General features: G+C 44.8%; 1 protein-coding gene across 2 annotated transcripts in view; it reads right to left on the bottom strand.

Annotated features, from left to right (window-relative positions):
- The window catches only part of HEATR5A (HEAT repeat containing 5A), a 231,919-nt gene that overhangs the window by 181,601 nt on the left and 28,224 nt on the right, over positions 1-22,094 (bottom strand). For both annotated transcript variants that reach the window (XM_063947464.1, XM_063947463.1), the window contains exons 8-12: positions 11,665-11,820; positions 11,309-11,559; positions 10,018-10,129; positions 8,090-8,242; positions 7,426-7,525 (exon numbers count right to left, since the gene is read on the bottom strand). In XM_063947464.1, coding sequence (XP_063803534.1) covers positions 7,426-7,525; positions 8,090-8,242; positions 10,018-10,129; positions 11,309-11,559; positions 11,665-11,820 — 772 coding nt within the window. The remainder of the gene's footprint in view (positions 1-7,425; positions 7,526-8,089; positions 8,243-10,017; positions 10,130-11,308; positions 11,560-11,664; positions 11,821-22,094) is intronic.

Below are 22,094 nucleotides of genomic sequence, written 5' to 3' on the forward strand. Positions count from 1 at the left end.
ACTCCGAGAAATAGAATTATCGGTAAGTAAATTCTTATTTTCTCTATCGTCCTAGTGGATGCTGGGGTTCCTGAAAGGACCATGGGGATTATACCAAAGCTCCCAAACGGGCGGGAGAGTGCGGATGACTCTGCAGCACCGAATGAGAGAACTCCAGGTCCTCCTTAGCCAGGGTATCAAATTTGTAGAATTTAGCAAACGTGTTTGCCCCTGACCAAGTAGCTGCTCGGCAAAGTTGTAAAGCCGAGACCCCTCGGGCAGCCGCCCAAGATGAGCCCACCTTCCTTGTGGAATGGGCATTTACATATTTTGGCTGTGGCAGGCCTGCCACAGAATGTGCAAGCTGAATTGTATTCCACATCCAACTAGCAATAGTCTGCTTAGAAGCAAGAGCACCCAGTTTGTTGGGTGCATACAGGATAACAGCAAGTCAGTTTTCCTGACTCCAGCCGTCCTGGAACATATTTTCAGGGCCCTGACAACATCTAGCAACTTGGAGTCCTCCAAGTCCCTAGTAGGTGCAAGGCACCACAATAAGCTGGTTCAGGTGAAACACTGACACCACCTTAGGGAGAGAACTGGGGACGAGTCCGCAGTTCTGCCCTGTCCGAATGGACAAACAGATATGGGCTTTTTTGAGAAAAAACCACCAATTTGACACTCGCCTGGTCCAGGCCAGGGCCAAGAGCATGGTCACTTTTCATGTGAGATGCTTCAAATCCACAGATTTGACTGGTTTTTAACCAATGTGATTTGAGGAATCCCAGAACTACGTTGAGATCCCACAGTGCCACTGGAGGCACAAAAGGGGGTTGTATATGCAATACTCCCTTGACAAACTTCTGGACTTCAGGAACTGAAGCCAATTCTTTCTGGAAGAAAATCGACAGGGCCGAAATTTGAACCTTAATGGACCCCAATTTGAGGCCCATAGACACTCCTGTTTGCAGGAAATGCAGGAAACGACCGAGTTGAAATTTCTTTGTGGGGCCTTCCTGGCCTCACACCACGCAACATATTTTCGCCACATGTGGTGATAATGTTGTGCGGTCACCTCCTTTCTGGCTTTGACCAGGGTAGGAATGACCTCTTCCGGAATGCCTTTTTCCCTTAGGATCCGGCTTTCCACCGCCATGCCGACAAACGCAGCTGCGGTAAGTCTTGGAACAGACATGGTACTTGCTGAAGCAAGTCCCTTCTTAGCGGCAGAGGCCATAAGACCTCTGTAAGCATCTCTTGAAGTTCAGGGTACCAAGTCCTTCTTGGCCAATCCGGAGCCATGAGTACAGTTCTTACTCCTCTACGTCTTATAATTCTCAGCACCTTAGGTATGAGAAGCAGAGAAGGGAACACCTACACCGACTGGTACACCCACTGTGTTACCAGAACGTCCACAGCTATTGCCTGAGGGTCTCTTGACCTGGCGCAATACCTGTCCCGTTTTTTGTTCAGATGGGACGCCATCATGTCCACCTTTGGTATTTCCCAACGGTTTACAATCATGTGGAAAAAACTTCCCGATGAAGTTTCCACTCTCCCGGGTGGAGGTCGTGCCTGCTGAGGAAGTCTGCTTCCCAGTTTCCATTCCCGGGATGAAACACTGCTGACAGTGCTATCACATGATTTTCCGCCCAGCGAAAAGTCCTTGCAGTTTTTGCCATTGCCCTCCTGCTTCTTGTGTCGCCCTGTCTGTTTACGTGGGCGACTGCCGTGATGTTTTTCCCACTGGATCAATACCGGCTGACCTTGAAGCAGAGGTCTTGCTAAGCTTAGAGCATTATAAATTTACCCTTAGCTCCAGTATATTTATGTGGAGAAAAGTCTCCAGACTTGATCACACTCCCTGGAAATTTTTTCCTTGTGTGACTGCTCCCCAGCCTCTCGGGCTGGGCTCCGTGGTCACCAGCATCCAATCCTGAATGCCGAATCTGCGGCCCTCTAGAAGATGAGCACTCTATAACCACCACAGGAGAGACACCCTTGTCCTTGGATATAGGGTTATCCGCTGATGCATCTGAAGATGCGATCCGGACCATTTGTCCAGCAGATCCCACTGAAAAGTTCTTGCGTGAAATCTGCCGAATGGAATTGCTTCGTAGGAAGCCACCATTTTTTGTAGTAGGAGGGGTAATTTAATTATCACCTGCTGGGAATACAGCTTGTGAATTTTTTCCCATACTGCCTCCTTGTCGGAGGGAGACCTTGGTAAAGCAGACTTCAGGAGCCTGCGAAGGGGAAACGTCTCGACATTCCAATCTGTACCCCTGGGATACTACTTGTAGGATCCAGGGGTCCTGTACGGTCTCAGCGCCATGCTGAGAACTTGTCAGAAGCGGTGGAACGCTTCTGTTCCTGGGAATGGGCTGCCTGCTGCAGTCTTCTTCCCTTTCCTCTATCCCTGGGCAGATATGATCTTATAGGGACGAAAGGACTGAAGCTGAAAAGACGGTGTCTTTTTCTGCAGAGATGTGACTTAGGGTAAAAACGGTGGATTTTCCAGCAGTTGCCGTGGCCACCAGGTCCGATGGACCGACCCCAAATAACTCCTCTTCCTTTATACGGCAATACACCTTTGTGCCGTTTGGAATCTGCATCACCTGACCACTGTCGTGTCCATAACATCTTCTGGCAGTTATGGACATCGCATTTACTCTTGATGCCAGAGTGCAAATATCCCTCTGTGCATCTCGCATATATAGAAATGCATCCTTTAAATGCTCTATAGTCAATAAAATACTGTCCCTGTCAAGGGTATCAATATTTTTAGTCAGGGAATCCGACCAAGCCACCCCAGCTCTGCACATCCAGGCTGAGGCGATCGCTGGTCGCAGTATAACACCAGTATGTGTGTATATACTTTTTATGATATTTTCCAGCCTCCTGTCAGCTGGTCCTTGAGGACGGCCCTATCTATAGACGGTACCGCCACTTGTTTTGATAAGCGTGTGAGCGCCTTATCCACCCTAAGGGGTGTTTCCCAACGCGCCCTAACTTCTGGCGGGAAAGGGTATACCGCCCATAATTTTCTATCGGGGGGAACCCACGCATCATCACACACTTTATTTAATTTATCTGATTCAGGAAAAACTATGGTAGTTTTTTCACATCCCACATAATACCCTCTTTTGTGGTACTTGTAGTATCAGAAATATGTAACACCTCCTTCATTGCCTTTAACGTGTGGCCCTAATAAGGAATACGTTTGTTTATTCACCGTCGACACTGGATTCAGTGTCCCTGTCTGTGTCTGTGTCGACCGACTAAAGTAAACGGGCGTTTTAAAACCCCTGACGGTGTTTTTGAGACGTCTGGACCGGTACTAATTGTTTGTCGGCCGTCTCATGTCGTCAACCGACCTTGCAGCGTGTTGACATTATCACGTAATTCCCTAAATAAGCCATCCATTCCGGTGTCGACTCCCTAGAGAGTGACATCACCATTACAGGCAATTGCTCCGCCTCCTCACCAACATCGTCCTCATACATGTCGACACACACGTACCGACACACAGCACACACACAGGGAATGCTCTGATAGAGGACAGGACCCACTAGCCCTTTGGAGAGACAGAGGGAGAGTTTGCCAGCACACACCAAAAACGCTATAATTATATAGGGACAACCTTATATAAGTGTTTTCCCTTATAGCATCTTTTTTATATATTTCTAACGCCAACTTAGTGCCCCCCCTCTCTGTTTTAACCCTGTTTCTGTAGTGCAGTGCAGGGGAGAGCCTGGGAGCCTTCCCTCCAGCCTTTCTGTGAGGGAAAATGGCGCTGTGTGCTGAGGAGATAGGCCCCGCCCCTTTTTCGGCGGCCTCGTCTCCCGCTCTTAACGGATTCTGGCAGGGGTTAAATATCTCCATATAGCCTCCGGAGGCTATATGTGAGGTATTTTTAGCCAAAATAGGCATTCATTTGCCTCCCAGGGCGCCCCCCTCCCAGCGCCCTGCACCCTCAGTGACTGCCGTGTGAAGTGTGCTGAGAGGAAAATGGCGCACAGCTGCAGTGCTGTGCGCTACCTTTAGAAGACTGAGGAGTCTTCTGCCGCCGATTCTGGACCTCTTCTTACTTCAGCATCTGCAAGGGGGCCGGCGGCAAGGCTCCGGTGACCCATCCAGGCTGTACCTGTGATCGTCCCTCTGGAGCTGATGTCCAGTAGCCAAGAAGCCAATCCATCCTGCACGCAGGTGAGTTCACTTCTTCTCCCCTAAGTCCCTCGTTGCAGTGATCCTGTTGCCAGCAGGACTCACTGTAAAATAAAAAACCTAAGCTAAACTTTTCTAAGCAGCTCTTTAGGAGAGCCACCTAGATTGCACCCTTCTCGGCCGGGCACAAAAATCTAACTGGCTTGGAGGAGGGTCATAGGGGGAGGAGCCAGTGCACACCACCTGATCGGAAAGCTTTACTTTTGTGCCCTGTCTCCTGCGGAGCCGCTATTCCCCATGGTCCTTTCAGGAACCCCAGCATCCACTAGGACGATAGAGAAAACTTTATTACACTATTTCGGCTACCTTCTTTCTTTTCATTGGTGATCATTGAGCATTAGAAGTACCATGAGGTTCTGGAGCTGAAGGGAGAAATCTATCCAGTTCGGGAATTCCCATTTTGAGAGCGTGTGATTTAATGAAGTGGTTAACTCCACTCATGATGGTACTTGCGTTTTTCTAAGGGTGTTATTGAACTGGTGGAGGTTTTAATTTGAAGGATCCTAATATACTGCACTAGTAGGCGCTGTTTTCACCTTTCTAGATCCATCAAAACAGACCGACTGAACACCGGTCACCTGGATTACGGCTTCCGCCCTGTCAGAGGGAGTACGGATTGGAGACAGAGAAATTGGACATTACCACTGTCTCTGGACTAAGACTCTCTTTATTTTCACTCATTTGGTGTAGCGCTAAGTACCACCTTTTCACCGATATATATGATATATATTATATATATATATATATATATATATATATATATATATATTATTTTTCATCCTCATGTATATTAAGTAAATGTTCCTTCACAGTATGGGTTCTTACATACGATGTCACCTGTAAGTATACCCTAACACCAGAAATACACCCGAAAAGAATGGCCAAAGGCCTAATTAGATATGATACCAGATATTTTTATATAAAAAAAATACGTAGTAAAATTTCATATGTTCACATAATCATTAAAAATACATCAAAATACAGCCAAGGAATTTTGTCAGTTTCAACAGTTGTAGAAATCAAACCACCCTCACCTTCGCAGGTGTGAGCTCAATAGGGTGTGATGGTGAACTGAGCAAGAAACAGTAACTGATTTAACCAACGCGTTTCGTCAGAATGACTTCCTCAGGAGATAATATATGGTATCACAAAAAACAGGAATAAAATACTTCATGGATACAAACATCCATATTCCATATATAGTAAAGATCTCTATTAAAGATTGATTAGATTGTCCACCCAAAAAATAGTCGTATCATCGTGGAACCAAGCATAACACAACTTTCTTTAAGAATATTCAGCTCTTTACACTGGGCCTGATCGTAATTGCTGCAAATACAAATATCCTTTCTGGACAAGGTCCTTATACTGAGCCTGCAGCAATCGGAGAACATATACACCAACCAGGTTCTTCGACTCTGAACCTGGTTGCTGTATATGTTCTCTCCCCCGATGGGTCTCAATGAGGGTCAATCCCTACACTGCTTTAAATGAGAGAGGTATATTCTAATGGTGACATCTCCTTCTCTATACATATGTTATGTTTTTTTTGTGTATTCATGTGAATATATAGTGTTCCAATCTTGTATATATATTTGTTTGTGTTGGTTTGTCTTTCGGACGGTTGGATCCCCCTATGCTGTCTGCTGACAGACTATTTATTACAGCATAAGGCTTATTTGACTATTTGATTTGACCGTGACAGTGGCATTATACATGACAGCTTTGGTCGTGTGAGCTGTCTGCTGTCATGGTAACGCAATGCCACTTCCTGTCTACTGTGCCGTGGTCTGCACCAGCCGGCCGCCGTGACCGTAAGTTGTTCTTGGTCACATGTAGATTGGTGGTTGGCTTGGCTGTCTACGCATGGATGGCGAGGTTGTCTATGCGCTCACGTGACCGGATGTTGTTCCCAGCGCTTACAGACGCTATTGATGGATGCCGCTGGCTCCATAGCAACGAGGGATACTTTCGGTTGTGGCGCCCGTGGCGGTGGGTGAGATTTGAAAGTTACACAGGTGAGTCTTGTCTGCGATCAGCATATGAAGTATTTAACTGCTCTGATTGGGATGTGTCAGTAGCTCATGATTAAGGTGTCAGGAGCACACCGAGAACGGCTGTTGAGCCGGATGCACCTGCAGGATGACCAACTTGTCTCTAACGTTCTGACCACATGGATGAGTACCTACATACCATTATGCCTCCAATGCTTTTTGTCATCAATTGGTCTCCTGCTCATTATGGACTTTTTTGCACTTTATGTATGAAAACGTTTGTTTGTTTGTTTGTTTATTACAATATGGCAAAATATTGAATTGTTCAAACGGAAGTTGCTGGCTGTGATTTTTTCATATTTTAATACCTTTATATAGCCGTGCAATATCCAAATCTTACATCTTGAAAGTACATGCGGCTGGTCTCATGCATATATATATATATATATATATATATATATATATATATATATATTCATTTTCTCCAAAAACCACACACGGCGGGAAAAAATTAAAATACACGAAAAAAATGTAGTAAAAAGAAAACCTAACAGAGAGAACTTATCTTATGCAGGGTCCTGGTATCTGATGTGGGAACTGGTGGACTGTGCAAGTAGGAAGGCGAGTTATTCAAAAAGTAGACAGATGGAGCTCCTCTCGTGGCCCAGAGTGTAAGGTTGCCTGCAAGAGGTTCCCCTGCATCTAGCACTCCACAGTGAGGGGTGTCACAGCAGCTGATGCGGGTGGAGCGGTGTCCAAGCCCTGAGGTAAAGGCACCACACCAGTTACGGAAAGATCCGGTCCGTAGCAGAGACCCCCCAACCAGATGACTACAGCGGGGATTGGAGGTCCAGGACTAAGGCCTGTAGTGGTGACGGTGGAGGATTTCCACCCCCCATTCCCCCGGAGGCTGACCTGCAGTAGAGACAGATTCCCATAGCAGGGACTGTGGTCCTGCAGCCCCAAGATCTGTCTCATCAAGCCCATAAATAAACAAAAAGAAAATAAGTTAGGTGAGAGAGCCGGGCCTACTGCACCCAGCTCCTTTGGGCACTAAGAAAAACCGATTGCTAGTAAAGTATGCAGGGGGAGGAGCCAGGATGCTGAGCAGTTTTTTTCTTAAAGTGACAAGGCTCCTGACACCATTTAGCATATCAAGTGTTTCTCCAGTGTCCTCCGTGAATGAAGATGAAATTAGTGCGTGCTATACTATGTCTATACTTACTGAGTGAGCAAAGTCACCGCACATGGAAGAGGGGGAAGTAGTCTGTGCAAAACATCTTCTGTCATGAGCTCCCTGCAGTGCAATATAAAGCTCTGTATAGCTGCAGAGGAAAGCACAGGGTCAGAAATTAGAAGAAATCTATATTACCATAACTTCAGAATTAGGATCGATGTGAAATACTTTTATCATTAGCCAGAAAGGCATTAAAATGACAGTGTTAAATGAATGGTCTTCACAAATAATCCTTACACATGATCTAGCCAACATACATACATACATACATACATACATACAAGTTCAGGATCTCACCATTACCTGCAGCTAGGTGTTGGGCCATCTAACTATGTGACCGCAGGCACTGCAACTCTCATCACAGGACTCTATGATATGAAGTACAATTCTGCTTTACAGAGTCCCCTCTTATAGTTTAAGCTGCACCTGCATTCTCTTAGACCTTGTGGTTCAGCTGCTTGAGAAACTGGGAGGATGGAGAGGTAATGCTATTCTGTTCCATCATATATCCAGGATTAGTATGCTATTATCCTGATTTGTACAAAATGTTTGGGCATCATTTGTATAAGGTTTCCACATATAGAGGAGGTCAGTGACCTAGAAAAACAAACAAGTGGTGCTCTGTATAATGTCCTGTGAAGGTAACACTCACCACTCAAAGCACCTGCTCGTGCTTCCAAAGTCACCTGCCAGGTGAAGGCGTCCCCCCTGCTGCGCTCAGTATGCAATTCCTTGAGGCTTTGTGGGAATACACTCCGCCAAAGAAGAAGTAATCGGCCTAAATGGGACTGGACCATTGCAGGACCTTGGAGAGTAGGTAGGAAAGGAGCACGATTGAGAAGAACAGAATGAAGGTGATGCTATTAAGTCTCAGAAGTATATAGACTTTTATAAGAAACAGCATTTGCTTAAAAGAAAGTATATCACAAGTATTAACTTCATCAGGACCCTTTAAAACTAGGTGCAAATTCCATAATTACTCACCCTGTCATCGATCTCTTTTGGACCAATGCTTAGGGTGTAAATACAGATGTAATAAACAATGATAGTAGTTGCACAGCAATGGTATAGAAAATACTCCCTTCATGGCCAATAAAGAAACCACCACAAACACCTATTTTTAAATCTCTGACCTCGGCATATCTGAGGAAGTGACCAGGGAATCGCAAAACGCGTAATAAGTAGCTATTTTTTCTCTATATGGCTACTGCAAACCAGAATTTACGTTCAACTATATTTAGAAGCCTCTGCCTCCTGATCTATATGAGAGTGATGCCGCTTTTAAGTATTTCAAGTTTCACAGTCATTTAGAATTGTGACTTTCCATCTAAAATTAAAAATAAAGCTAATAATTGCAGACAGATGTTTTTATGAGCGAGATAGAGTTAACAGTACTAAACCTTAGATACAAAGATCTGCCAGGGGCCAAATCCTGCAATACCTGTTAATACCCTAAATCAGGTGAGCAGACTAAGGGCCTGATTCTGTCAGACGTATATATACACGCGCCGCAAGTTGCTGCACCTCGCATATGCACCTTTACAGAGGATACAGGAGTCGTTAATTCGCTCCGCATGAGGGCGGATCCCTTTGTCTGCAACATGGGCATTCCTGGGGGGCTGCTGTGCGTAAATACGGAACAGATCTACCTACTGGGAGTGTCATGGGTGTGCAGCCTGACTTCAGTGCTCGTCTGATGTGAGTGGAGAGACAGGAGACGCCTGATTTAGATGGATCTTTTGCACCCAGCATGTGCTGTGTACAAGAGCCAATACTAAAAATAGCGAGCGGTACAACAGATATCCATAAAGCTGGAAGGATTCTTCCATCAGTATAAATCTGACTCCCCCGGACTTCCGCACTTGTCTAGAGTAACATTCAGGCCATTAAAGTGCATGTTCAATGTGTTACTGTTTTTTATTGTATTACGCTATTTTTATCTTTTCTTTATTTACGGTGTTGCACCAGTGAACACTTTAGTTTGTCCTTTCAGCATATTGTTGCCTGACCAAGTATCTCAATGACATCTGCAAGATATTTTTAAATGGGATGGCCAATTTTGGACAAACTCTTGTTATCTAACCTGCCCAATATGTTTAGATTCTGCCCCCCTCCTTCTCTTGTTATCCGACAGAAGAGCTCGGAAGAGAGAGATTCATGGAAGAACTCTGTTGTGAGTTAAGGGTGGACAGTCAGTCTGTGTAAGAGAACCGTGTAAGAGAACAGCACCGAGAGCCTGCTCCTAACTCCTGGTAATGGGAAAGACTGTCTTCTTGCTTGGTATAAGTAGGGGGAAGGTATAATTAAGAAGGGCTGTCCAAAAGCACAGTATACAAACACAAACTAAGAGGCAGATGTATTAACCTGGAGAAGGCGTAAGGAAGTGATAAACCAGTGATATGTGCAAGGTGATTAAGGCACCAGGCAATCAGATCCTAACTGTTAATTTACATATTGGAGCTGATTAGCTGGTGCCTTTATCACCTTGCACATATCATTGGTTTATGCCTTCTCCAGGTTAATACATCTGCCCCTAAAACCTGAAGTGGGAATCAAAGATTAAAAGCAGATGGTTCTTACCTAGAGCCATGAGAGCTGCAGTAAGGAGCCAGCCAGCCTGTACCCTCTGCAAGGAATAGCGACTGTTCTGGGCAGCAGAGCACAGCAGGTCTTCTGCCAGGGTCATAATTACCTGAAACAAAAAAAAAACATAATAGACAACAGCTGATCATAATCTTTTACGCAGTGTAGGGTATAGGAGGTGCAAGTGATCAGAAATGTACAGGGAGAACATCATTTATTGTTTTGCTCTGCGATTGTCACATCCATAATGAATTTACTAAAATTTTTAAAAGAAGTTTAACTTATTACCTATTTTTTTTATATGCTCCCTTCCAAATGACAATGTTCCCTTGCCTGTGGCACTGTAAGCATTATTCTACTGAGCAGTGCCCCAGTACTGACTGCTAGAACCCTCAGACAGCCAGCTTCTTCTGTCAGCATCTGGTTTGCATTTGCAGAGTCCTGAGATGCCCAAGCATAACCATAGCTGGCTTGCAGAGGTCACAGGTAAAGACAAGTACTGGGACCTGCTACATAAAAATGATAGGAACCGCCAGCAAGAAACAAATAGTAAGAGAGGGTAAAAAATAATAATTAGTAAAAAATGTAAGAAAATAAATAAATAAAAGTGTAAAGCCCCTCAAAGTTGTAAAAGGACTAAGGGCCTAATTGAGCCCTGATCGTAGACGTGCTAAATTTAGCACATCTACGGTCACACAGACATGTGGGTGTACGCCCAACACAGGGCTAGTCCGTCCCACATGTCAGGCCGGTTTCCCCCACACAAGTACAAACGCATTGCACAGCAGCGATGCTTTTGTACTTGAAGAGTAACTCTCGGCCAGCGCAGCTTCTGCGTGCTGGCAGGGAGTTACTCGTCGCTGTGAGGGTCGAAGCGGCTGCTTCTGCGGCCCGCCCCCGCATGGTCCAGGCACACATGCGTTGCCCGGACCGCGCCCCTAAAACAGCGGCCGCCCCTCCCGCCCAGCGAATGCATCTGCCTGTCAATCAGGCAGAGGTGATCGCAGGGCTGAGACGGCCGTCGGCTTCTGGCATGCGCAGTTCAGACCTGATCGGCTGCCGTGCAAAAGCACTGAGGATTATTAGGCGCTAAATGCAGGGCTCTTGTAGCGTCATTTACTGTGCATGGATATGTGCAACTGCAAATATTATGTATGTGCTATGTAGGCTACAAAAGAGCAAACAATGCATACAACCAAAGTGCACACAGTAGCTGCAATTATGCCATTTGCAACAGTTGCGATGGTCTTAGCAAATCACTGTAGGCGGCCATCACTGCAATCCTTACCTTGCCTTTCCCTTGCGGTACACCAAGTGGGCATAGTCTGATGGACCCAAGCAGTCCAGCTGCTGCCAGACTATACCCGCTCACTGCCTCAGAAGAGGATTTCAGGGCTATCAGGCGCTCAACACAACGATCTAAGAGAGGAGCGGCTAGAGAAGGCAGAGACACAACCACACAGCGAAGGCACCAAGCGGAGGCTAAGCGGGCACTTAGGCAAGGATGGAGAGCTACTGAAATCACAGTGTCCAGGACCCCTACAAGACAGAGGGAAGGCAGCAATGAAGAAATGTTAGTCTAGTAACAGCCAAGTTACACAGACATGACAATAAGCCCCATATCTGCAGACACATATAGATTACCAGCACTGGAGTCACGCAGCAAAGGAGCAACTGTGGTACCCAGTCCTAATATAAGATCCCCAAGCTCTTGCAGGGCACAGACCAGGACATGCTGGCTGGCAGCGATATCAGTAGTACAGAAGCGAGTCTCCAAGTTACTTTCACTTAGCACAGCATCTATTGGGAAATAAAACAGGATGAGGAAGGGGTTGCCTCACAGACAAAGAGGAATTATACAAGGGATCAGCAAGGCAAGCAAAAATTTACAAAAGATCCGGTTTCACAAATCAAAATTTTTGGTGTCAATTTCATATCATATGGTACATACACCCAGATGAGCATAACCTGGCCTTTACATCAAACATACATCAGACATGAACAAAGAGAAGCTTTTTACGAAAATGCGAGTTACAATTACAATAAAAGGCGACAACTATGCACATTAGCAGATGTGACTTTACAATCATCATTCAAAACTAGATGATACATCCTACGGCACAAAATGACCAATATACAGTTAGTAAATTGCAACACCTAGTCTTGAGTTACATTTGCCAAAAGGCAGCTCCAGTATGATGGATGCACGCAACGTTCCAGGTCAGATCTGATTTGAAACCAACTTTCAGACTCCGTTAATACTACATCTCTATACCTCTCAAAACGCTTCAACAATTTCAAACAAAATACAATGGTGGTCATTCCGAGTTGATCCCTCGCTAGCAGTTTTTAGCAGCCATGCAAACGCTGTGCCGCCGCCCACTGGGAGTGTATTTTAGCTTAGCAGAAGTGCGAATGAAAGGATCGCAGAGCGTCTGCAAAGTTTTTTTGTGCAGTTTTAGAGTAGCTCAATACCTACTCAGCGCTTGCGATCACTTCAGACTGTTCAGTTCCTGTTCTGACATCACGAACACGCCCTGCGTTCGCCCAGCCACGTCTGCGTTTTTCCTGGCACACCTGCGTTTTTCAGAACACTCCCTGAAAACGGTCAGTTGACACCCAGAACCGCCCACTTCATGTCAATCACTCTGTGGCCAGCAGTGCGAATGAAATGCTTCGCTAGACCGTGTGAAACTACATAGTTCGTTGTAATAGTACGACGCATGTGCACATTGCGCTGCATACGCATGCGCAGAAGTGATGTTTTTTTGTCTCATCGCTGCACAGCGAACGAATGCAGCTAGTGATCAACTCGGAATGACTACCAATGTCAACACCATTCATGCACTTAGCAACGGTGACGGATCTACTCCAGCCTCAGAGAGAAGTTTTCTGTATTTAAGTGTGAAAAAAAGAATGCCTACAGCAATCACTTACGTGTGATGTTGGCCACTATTTGGCCGATACAGAGATGCCAGTTTTATTTTATGGGGGATCCAGGAACAAACATATTTACACACACCTGTTGAGTTATGCCCGGGGATCACTTTCAAACTGTATTTTATTATAAGCATTTACTTTGCTTGCAAAACAGACATTACCAATTCTGCATCAATAAAACCATCAGAAACAACTCTGTCACATGTATGGGGGTGGGTGGTGGGATGCTAAATTGGTGTGTATGCACAGAGAGTTGCAGGACCGATTGAGGACTCTGGAACGTTTCATGCAGTGACTGGGAGGTGGCTATGCAGAGGTACTTTTTCTTGTAGGTGTGTTATGGGAGTGTCGCACACATATTGCGGGTGTGGTTTTGGACTCCGGTGCTTAACTGCGTTCATTGTAAACCAGACTCTGACGGAGAGGCTGCATCAAGCATGGGTCTGGTTCAAGCCTCAACGGTGCTTTTCATGATTGCGACTGTGGCAGCTAAAAGTTTGTGTCCCAGGCCTTCTGCATTCAAATGCACACATGTACACCAGAGATGGGCTGGTACTAGCATTAGCATAAAGTCGCAGACATTGCTTTGGAAAAAGACGCCAACGTGGTCACAACAGAGTCAGATTCACAATCATCCCCCCTATATGAGCAGTAGACCACTGTCCTCTCCAGCACTGTCCAACGGTATCTGGCCATTTAGAACTTTTATTCACAGTTCATATACAATAGGATCTTACAATTATTACTGCGTGTGAGACAAAGAGGATCTTGCTCATAAACATCTTCCAGAAAATTGGATTTTTAAGCATAATCCCTTTCTTGTAATCTATTTGGGGGACACACTGGTCTTGACTATGGGTTAAAGGGACAGTACAGGCGTATGACTCTAAAAAGGATGAAATGTTATCTCCGCATTCTCCAGCCCATATAACCTCCTATCAAAACCAAAGCTCAGTTTTGTGTAACCAAGCCGCATGGAGGAAGAACAAGCTCAACTATGCAATCCAAAAAATAATCCTAACATAGAACATTACCCATCAGGGGGGAATCGGAGTGTCCCCAAACTGCATTACGAGAAAGTGATTTTACGTTTATTATATATGACCTGGAGGAAACTCTAGACTTGACTAGATCTTTGGGGGGAAGGGTCATCAAGCAAAGCTGCATGTAAAACTTTAAACCCAAAACTAATGTCATCGGAACCAAACGTATGGAACCAGTAAAACATTGTAAAGGTTTGCCCTTAGGACCAGGTTGCTACTCTGCATAACTGTTCAAATGAGCTCTGTGGTGACCTGCACAAGTACAATGAGCCTGATGGAAAGACGGGACAGGCCAATCTTAAAACAGATAAACCTGTCGGATAGCAGAAGTAATCCATATAGCAACAGAACACTTAAATGCAGGGCAACTCCTCTTTGGAGCATCCACTAACCCCAAAACAGAATCCATATGCCTAATTGAGGCAGTCTGGTCAATACAAATCCATAAAGCATAAAAAACATCCAAAAGACATAAGGTCGCAGAAGTAGAAGATGATGGTGCCCCCAGAAAAGCCTGGAGAATATCCTGGTTCAAATGAAACTCTGAAACCACCTTCTGTAAAAAATGAGGTTCTGTCCAAACAAATATCCTGTAAGAATGAAAAATAACTAGCAGGGGCTTACAAGATAAAGCAGCCAAGTCTGAGATGCATCTAGCTGAAGAAATGGGCAGAAGAAAAACTTACTTTCCATGTGAGATACCATAATTCCACAGACTCCAGAGGCTGGAATGGAAGTCCCTAAAGAGAATCCACCACCAAATTCGGATCCCGTGAAGGTATAGGTGATATATACAGTGCATATGGAAAGTATTCACAGCACTTCACGTTTTCCACATTTTGTTATGTTACAGCCTTATTCCAAGCTGAAATAAATTCATTTTTTCCCCTCAAAATTCTACACACAATACCCCATAATGACAACGTGAAAAAAAGTGTTTGAGATTTTTGCAAATTTATTAAAAATAAAAAAAAACTATGAAATCACATATAAAGTATTGACAGACTTTGCCATGAAGCTCAAAATTGAGCTCAGGTGCATCCTGTTTGCACTGATCATCCTTGAGATGTTCATACAGCTTAATTGGAGTCCACCTGTGGTAAATTCTGTTGACAGACATCTGTCTATATAAGGTCCCACACTTGACAGTGCATGTCTGACCACAAACCAAATATGAAGTCAAAGGAATGGTCTGTAGACCTCTGAGACAGGATTGTCTTGAGGCACAAATCTGGGGAAGGGTACAGAAAAATATCTGCTACTTTGAAGGTCCCAATGAGCACGGTGGCCTCCATCATCTGTAAATGGAAGAAGTTTGGAACCACCAGGACTCTTCCTAGAGCTGGCCAGCCATCTAAACGGAGCGATCCGGGGAGAAGGGCCCTAGTCAGGGAGGTAACCAAGAACCCAATGGTCACTCTGTCAGAGCTACAGCATTCCTCTGGGGAGAGAGGAGAACCTTCCAGAAGGACAATCATCTCTGCAGCAATCCACCAATCGGGCCAATATGGTAGAGTGGCCAGACAGAAGCCATTTCTTAGTAAAGAGCACATGGCAGCCTGCCTGGAGTTTGCCAAAAATGCATCTGAAGGACTCTCAGACCATGAGAAACAAAATACTCTGATCTTATGAGACAAAGACTGAACTCTTTGCCGTGAATGCCAGGCGTAATGTTTGGAGGTAACCAAGCACCGCTCATCAGCAAGCCAATACAAACCCTCCAGTGAAGCATGGTGGTGGCAGCATCATGCTGTGGTGATGTTTTTCAGCGGCAGGAACTGGGAGACAAGTCAGGATAGAGGGAAAGATGAATGCAGCAATGTACAGAGACTGGATGAAAACCTGCTCCAAAACGCTCTTGACATCAGACTGGAGCAACGGTTCATCTTTCAGCAGGACAACGACCCTAAGCACACAGCCGAGATACCAAAGGAGTGGCTTCAGGACAACTCTGTGAATGCCCTTGAGTGGACCAGCCAGACCCCAGACTTGAATCTGATTGAACAACTCTGGGGAGATCTGAAAATGGCTGTGCACCCACGCTTTCCATCCAACCTGATGAGCTTGAGAGGTGCTGCAAAGAGGAATGGGCAAAACTGCCCAAAGATAGGTGTACCAAGCTTGTGGCATCAAATTCAAAAAGACTTGAGGCTGTAATCACTGCCAAATATGCAACAACAAAGAACTGAGCAAAGGCTTTGAATACTTATGTACATGTGGTTTCTTAGTTTTTTATTTTTAATATATTTGCAAAAACCTATTATAGGGTATTGTGTGTAGAATTTTGAGGGAAAAAATGAATTTATTCCAGTTTGGAATAAGGTTGTAACATAACAAAATGTGGAAAAAGTGAAACGCTGTGAACACTTTCCTGATGCACTGTATGTGTACTTTTTATTAGGATAAGTGCTTTTGCAGACATATAGGCACCAGTTAGAAATATAGCTCCACATCTTTCTTTCACCTTTAACCTAGTGCAAAGGACATAGTGAGTGGGGGGTATACACAGCTTTTCCCCTGGCTGATTATAATAAATATATGTTCCTATTATCAGTATCTCAGATGGAAACTGTCTAGTAAGCCGTTTAAGGTATTATGTCCGTAAGTTGGTGAAAGGGAAACTGTCAGATCTACGATAATTTATCTTATGTGAACGACTACTGAACTCAGCTTCACAGACAATGAATGCAATATCTTTTAACACCATGTTAGCGTATACCTTATGGAGGGCTATAAAGCCTAGAAACTTACACAAAGCAGAGGAGTTCCAATCAAAGCTAGTTCTGTCTGCAGAAGACCTAGCCTTCTTCAAATACCCTCCAGCTTTTAAGTTGCGACAAAGTTATTAGATGGAACCCTGGAGATTCGACTGGACTAGATTATTTAAACTACTTAAAATCGATGACCATCATTTGGCACAGATCTTAAAACATCTGATATAAGAGTTGAGTATTCTAATTTGTTCTTGCTATTATTTGCATGTTTTCATTGTAACTTAGATAAATAAATGCTTATCCTTTTTGAAATGTCTTGTGTCAAGTCTCCATATTTAACATACTGTATCCCAGAACCTGGTCGCTTGAGTTTTCAAACGACAACACCCAGTATTTGCATACACCTAGGGACCAGATACCTGAGTAATCCAAACAATATTTGTCACCAATGACTGGATGTTCTCAATCTACTGTATAAGTGTTAGGGTCTCCTGCCCTGTGCTGCCACGTCGTCATGGCAACCGGGAGACAAGTGCTAGTGGAGTAACCTGAGCGCAGCTGATACTCCGGTTCGGGTCTTTTGCTGTGCAGTGGTTACGGGCAGGGGATCCGGTGCTGGTTTTTGTGCTCACAGTCTGTGAGGTCTGAGTGGGGCGTGGACAGCACCTGCTTTATAAGGCCTCTTCTCAGATTAAGCAGATGCTGCTGAATCTTTGTTGGTTAGTCAGTTCCTGAAAGTTAGCCAGTACTGTGTAGCTTTGTATTTGTTGTTGCTTGCTGTAAATAGGCTTGGGGATTTGGTACTACACTCTGCCAATCCAGACCTAGCAGTAAGACTGGAGTCAGTCGTTTAGTCTGCTGAGGTTCTTTTGCTATTCTGTGAACCCAGCAGGTTTGTGGCTGTACTTTCAGACCTGCATGCTTAATCCTCTATCACTGTGCAGGGCGTCCATGTGTCAGTTTAGTGGCAGTAAGCTGAACCTGTGCCCTGCAAGTGAGAATTAGGATTGTGGAGACTCTCCTTGTGTCTACTATTCCATCTCTGACCAAGGAGTTTACTGCCACACCCGTTGGTAACCCTTAAGGGTTTTGCTGTTGCCCTTAGCAACAGCATTTCGGGTTCTCTACGTATTAAAACACAACATCTTGCTTTTTCCATCTGAGCATTTCTAATACTAGGGAGACACCCAGTTTCTTAGCCTCTGGGCTTCTCTGTTCACTTTGTGTTGGTTTTGTTACCCTATCACCTTCTGTGTACGTAATGTCATATTTCCCAGTCTGTCTGTGAGTTCATTTGTTTTGCATCCCTCTCTGTTCAGACACCAGTACATTCCTGCAGGCACTGGTGTGCATAACAGTTCAAATACCAGTACATTCCTGCAGGCACTGGTGTGCATAACAATAAGGTAGAAGACTCTCTGACAATTAATGTCAAAGACAAGATCCCAGAACACCATACTCTGTGATGAAAATAGGATTGACATAGGATAATTCAAAATCCAACCGTGGGCCTCCAAGGTGTCTGCTACTACCTGCAGGTGTTGACACAGCAAGACCTCCAAAAGGGGCCTTTATCATCAGGTTGTCTAAATAAGGTATTGGAAAGTAGCATTTAATAATCCCCAAACTGTTAATCTGTTACTGCAGCCTTTAACAACAATGTGCCCATCTTCATCAAATCTGAATTGAACACTTTCAGGACCAGATGACGATGCTGCTCTGTTGAAAAAAAAAACAGCCTCTGCACTCATTCATGTATGCCGGAAACGTATGAAATAGTGTCACAGTCCAGTGGTACTCTCCAGGTAGCCTGTGACTGCATCTGACGCAAAAGCTCCTCTTTACATGATCCACTATATCCAGGGAGTCCGAATTGGCCTTCTGAAAGTGGCAGGGGGACTCCCCCTTTAGGAGCTATTGAGAACCCCTGGCTAACTAACCCTGCTCTGCCTGGTCTGAGGAACAGAAAAATAGTTTTATTTTGATTTTACATAGCATAAGATAGTTACCCTTGTGCCTTATTCTTAAGGCACTAATAAAAAATCCTCTGTTAGGTGGCAGTAGGAGGAGTTCTATGGGCTGAATGGGGCGGAGCTAGCCTTGTAAAATATTTAGTGCCATACTCCTTTGCTGGGCTTATAACCCAAAGTCAAGACTAGAGTGTACCCAAGATCAGATGCAAGCGTAATATGATCATCCAAGTCTGAATATTAAGTTGAAAACAAATGCACTATGATTAGAAAATATGAAATGGTTGTGCGAATGCATATTTAGTTCAGGAATTTGTCCAACACTGATCAATGTCAACTCACAGATCTGGGCTTCCAGGGTTTCTGTGGCACATGAATACAGGAGCGACATAATGGCCATTCATCCACAGTATCTATACTATGTTGGAAAAGCTCCATTATCCAACCCCATTGGATCACACACTGGCTTTAGACAGAATAAAGCACCTCTATCTATTTAACTAGCATTTTACAAATTGGAACACAGCCTAGATTTGCTTCAAATAGAGCCATTCAACTGAATCCAATGCCCTGGCAACAAACAGACAAAAGTACTTCATTGTGACAGCATGGGCTTACTTTAACACCCTGTCAGGAAAGTTTTACAGATTTGTCTTATACAGTCAGTAGCTTGCAGTTAAAGAGGATTTCTACTGGTGCTAACACTCACCAGGAACTCACCATCTGTAAGTGGCAACTGTGCACTTGCTTCAGGGTGGTGCGGATGCTGCATATCTTTGCTGATTATTATGGAAGAATGCTCCTGACTGCTTACTCTGGATTAGGTCTGCTGGCTAGTGGGAGAGCGTTGACTAAGGGAGCTTAGGTCAACAGTGGACAGGTGGGATATTGCAGGTACATGGGTCTTGCACAGATAGAGTACTGTCTTGAGTGTGTATTGTTAAATCATCATCATTTATTTCTAAAGGTGGGTACACACTAACAGATATATCTGCAGAACAATTGATCTGCAGATATATCTATGGCCGGATCGAGCAGTGTGTTCAGCATACACACTGCTCGATCCGTCGGGGACTGACGTCATGAACTGGGCGGGCGTGTACACATGCCCGCCCAGTTCAGCTGTCAATCACCTCCGGCCGCTGCAGCATGTGTACGGCCAACCGCCCCGCACACACACAGCGATGCGCCAATATATCGGTAGATATATTGGCCATCGGCTGTGCTGCGCGGCCGACGCGATACGTCTGTGAACAGACGTATCGGCCGTACACACTGGCCAACGGTCCCGTGATATATCGGCCGTTCAGGAGAACGGCCGATATATCGACCAGTGTGTACGGGCCTTTAGCTGCAACAAACTTCTAGCACTATTTACAAATCTTACAACACACAATCTACATACGTATATAAATGCCAAATACCACTGGCTGACTCACTCATCACGAAATCTCCGGAACCATGGGGACTAGGAACTTGAAATTTGGACAGTAGCTTTGTTATGTGATGCAGGCACCCACTAAAAGGGATTTTTTTTTAAAGTCCACCCCCAAGAGGGGTGAAAGGGAGTGAAATATGATGTTTTTAAAAAATAAATTCTTCATTATCTCTTAATCCAGACAAGATTTAGATTTGGTTCTTGCATACAAACGTTACCAATTTAAGTGCCTAAGTAGGTGTATATATTTTTAGCAGCATGTTAATCTAGGTTTAAAAACAATCATTTTTAACAATTCTTTTACCGACAATCTGACGATTTTTGTTTCATTTTAAATTGGAGGTTGTTAAGGACTTCTTTAGCATCCACCAGAAACCATCCAAGAATTCCTCTGATCCATTCAGACTACCATTTCCAGTTCAAATGGCTGCAGTTCCCGGTAAAGGTCTGCTATGCCATGACCATTAATAAAGCTCAGGGGCAGAGTCTGAAAGTGGCTGGTGTGGATCTGAGGATTAACTGCTTCTCCCATTGCCACTTGTATGTTGCCTGTTCCAGAGTCAGCTCCTCTGACACCATGGCCATTCTCCAGCCTGAAAATTTAGTTTACCAGTAAGTCCTTCAAAAATACAGTTACACGCATGGAAATACTTGAAATTCCATAGCGAAACTCGTGTATTCAGCTAGTCATGTAAAATAAATACCATGCACCAACAAGGGTGAAGGAGGTGCAGACAAGAAACGTTAGCGAAGACCATATTCACAAAAGGGCAATGCTGAGACTATACTGTAGGTGCTCCAAGGTCAAATTCAAAATGGACATGGGACTGTAGCTGGTAAAAAAAACTTTACAGGCTAAGATGGCATACAGTGAAGAAGTTTGTCTTGAGAGATTGCGGTGGGGGGCTGAAGGGCTGAGAGGGAAGCAGGAAATGAGAGGTACATGCAGAAAATGAGGGGGAAGTGGAGGGGATCTAAAATTAATCTCATTAACAAAATCCCAAAAATGACAGTGGGCCTGAGGTAATGCTATTGAAATTTCCACACCCCATCTTCCAGCACTGGTAGTGATATTATGAGGGTGAAAGAGCATTTCGATATTTTGTAGGTGAACAAGGAGAAAACAGTGCAGTGAAGGCAAAGGAGTGAGAGGAGTTGAGGAGAAATGGTTGGGTCACTGTAGGCGGCAGGGAGTTTAGAGAGAATGACTAATGAGAAGTCAGCTTTAGTGAGGGCAGTCTCACGGAATGTAGAAAGAGGATCCGGTCAGGGTCCGGGCGGTCAGGATCCTGGCAATCGAAATCCCGACACTGGCATCCCGAACAGGGTCACAAGCGCAGTGCAGGAATCCCAAATGAGCGCGTGCCGGACCGCCTGAATTCCAGTCGGGATTCCGCGGTCAGAATTCTGACCTCTGGCATCCGAAAACGCCATCATATGAATCCCAAACCGTAGAAAGCTTAAGCCCTATTGCGAAGGGTCCAGAAGGGAAGGGTTCTGCAAGTGAATCAGTTGTGCACATCTTTCATATTGCAATCAGTCACGGGAGGGGGAGGACGATGGTGGTTGGATTTCACCTCTGACCACTAACTGCCAGGATAAAGGCAGGCTTAGCTCCCTCTGGAGCCACAAGGTCTAAAATGGAAGATTAATCTTCCGCTCAACGTATAATTTAGGTGACTTGCTCACTTTAAAAGTGGAAACTGGTGGCAGTGAGGTGGTGGCCAGGTCCCCAGGGCATCAGTCTTCCTTCTGCAGTAACAAGAGCTCTTTTGGCTTGGCTGTTATGCTTAGCTCCCCAGGGACTCTAGCGACCACTGTGTGCTGCAGAAGATCCTCTCGAAGAGGCAGAGGCCACGGATCTTCAATCAGCATCTCGAGAAGATCCGCATACCAGGCCCATCGTGGCCAGCCCAGAGCAATGAGGATTGCTTGAAACTTTTCCCTTTTTATTATTTTTAGAAATCTT

The sequence above is a fragment of the Pseudophryne corroboree genome, chromosome 12 (assembly GCF_028390025.1).
Source record: "Pseudophryne corroboree isolate aPseCor3 chromosome 12, aPseCor3.hap2, whole genome shotgun sequence".
In the NCBI taxonomy this organism is placed as follows: domain Eukaryota; kingdom Metazoa; phylum Chordata; class Amphibia; order Anura; family Myobatrachidae; genus Pseudophryne; species Pseudophryne corroboree.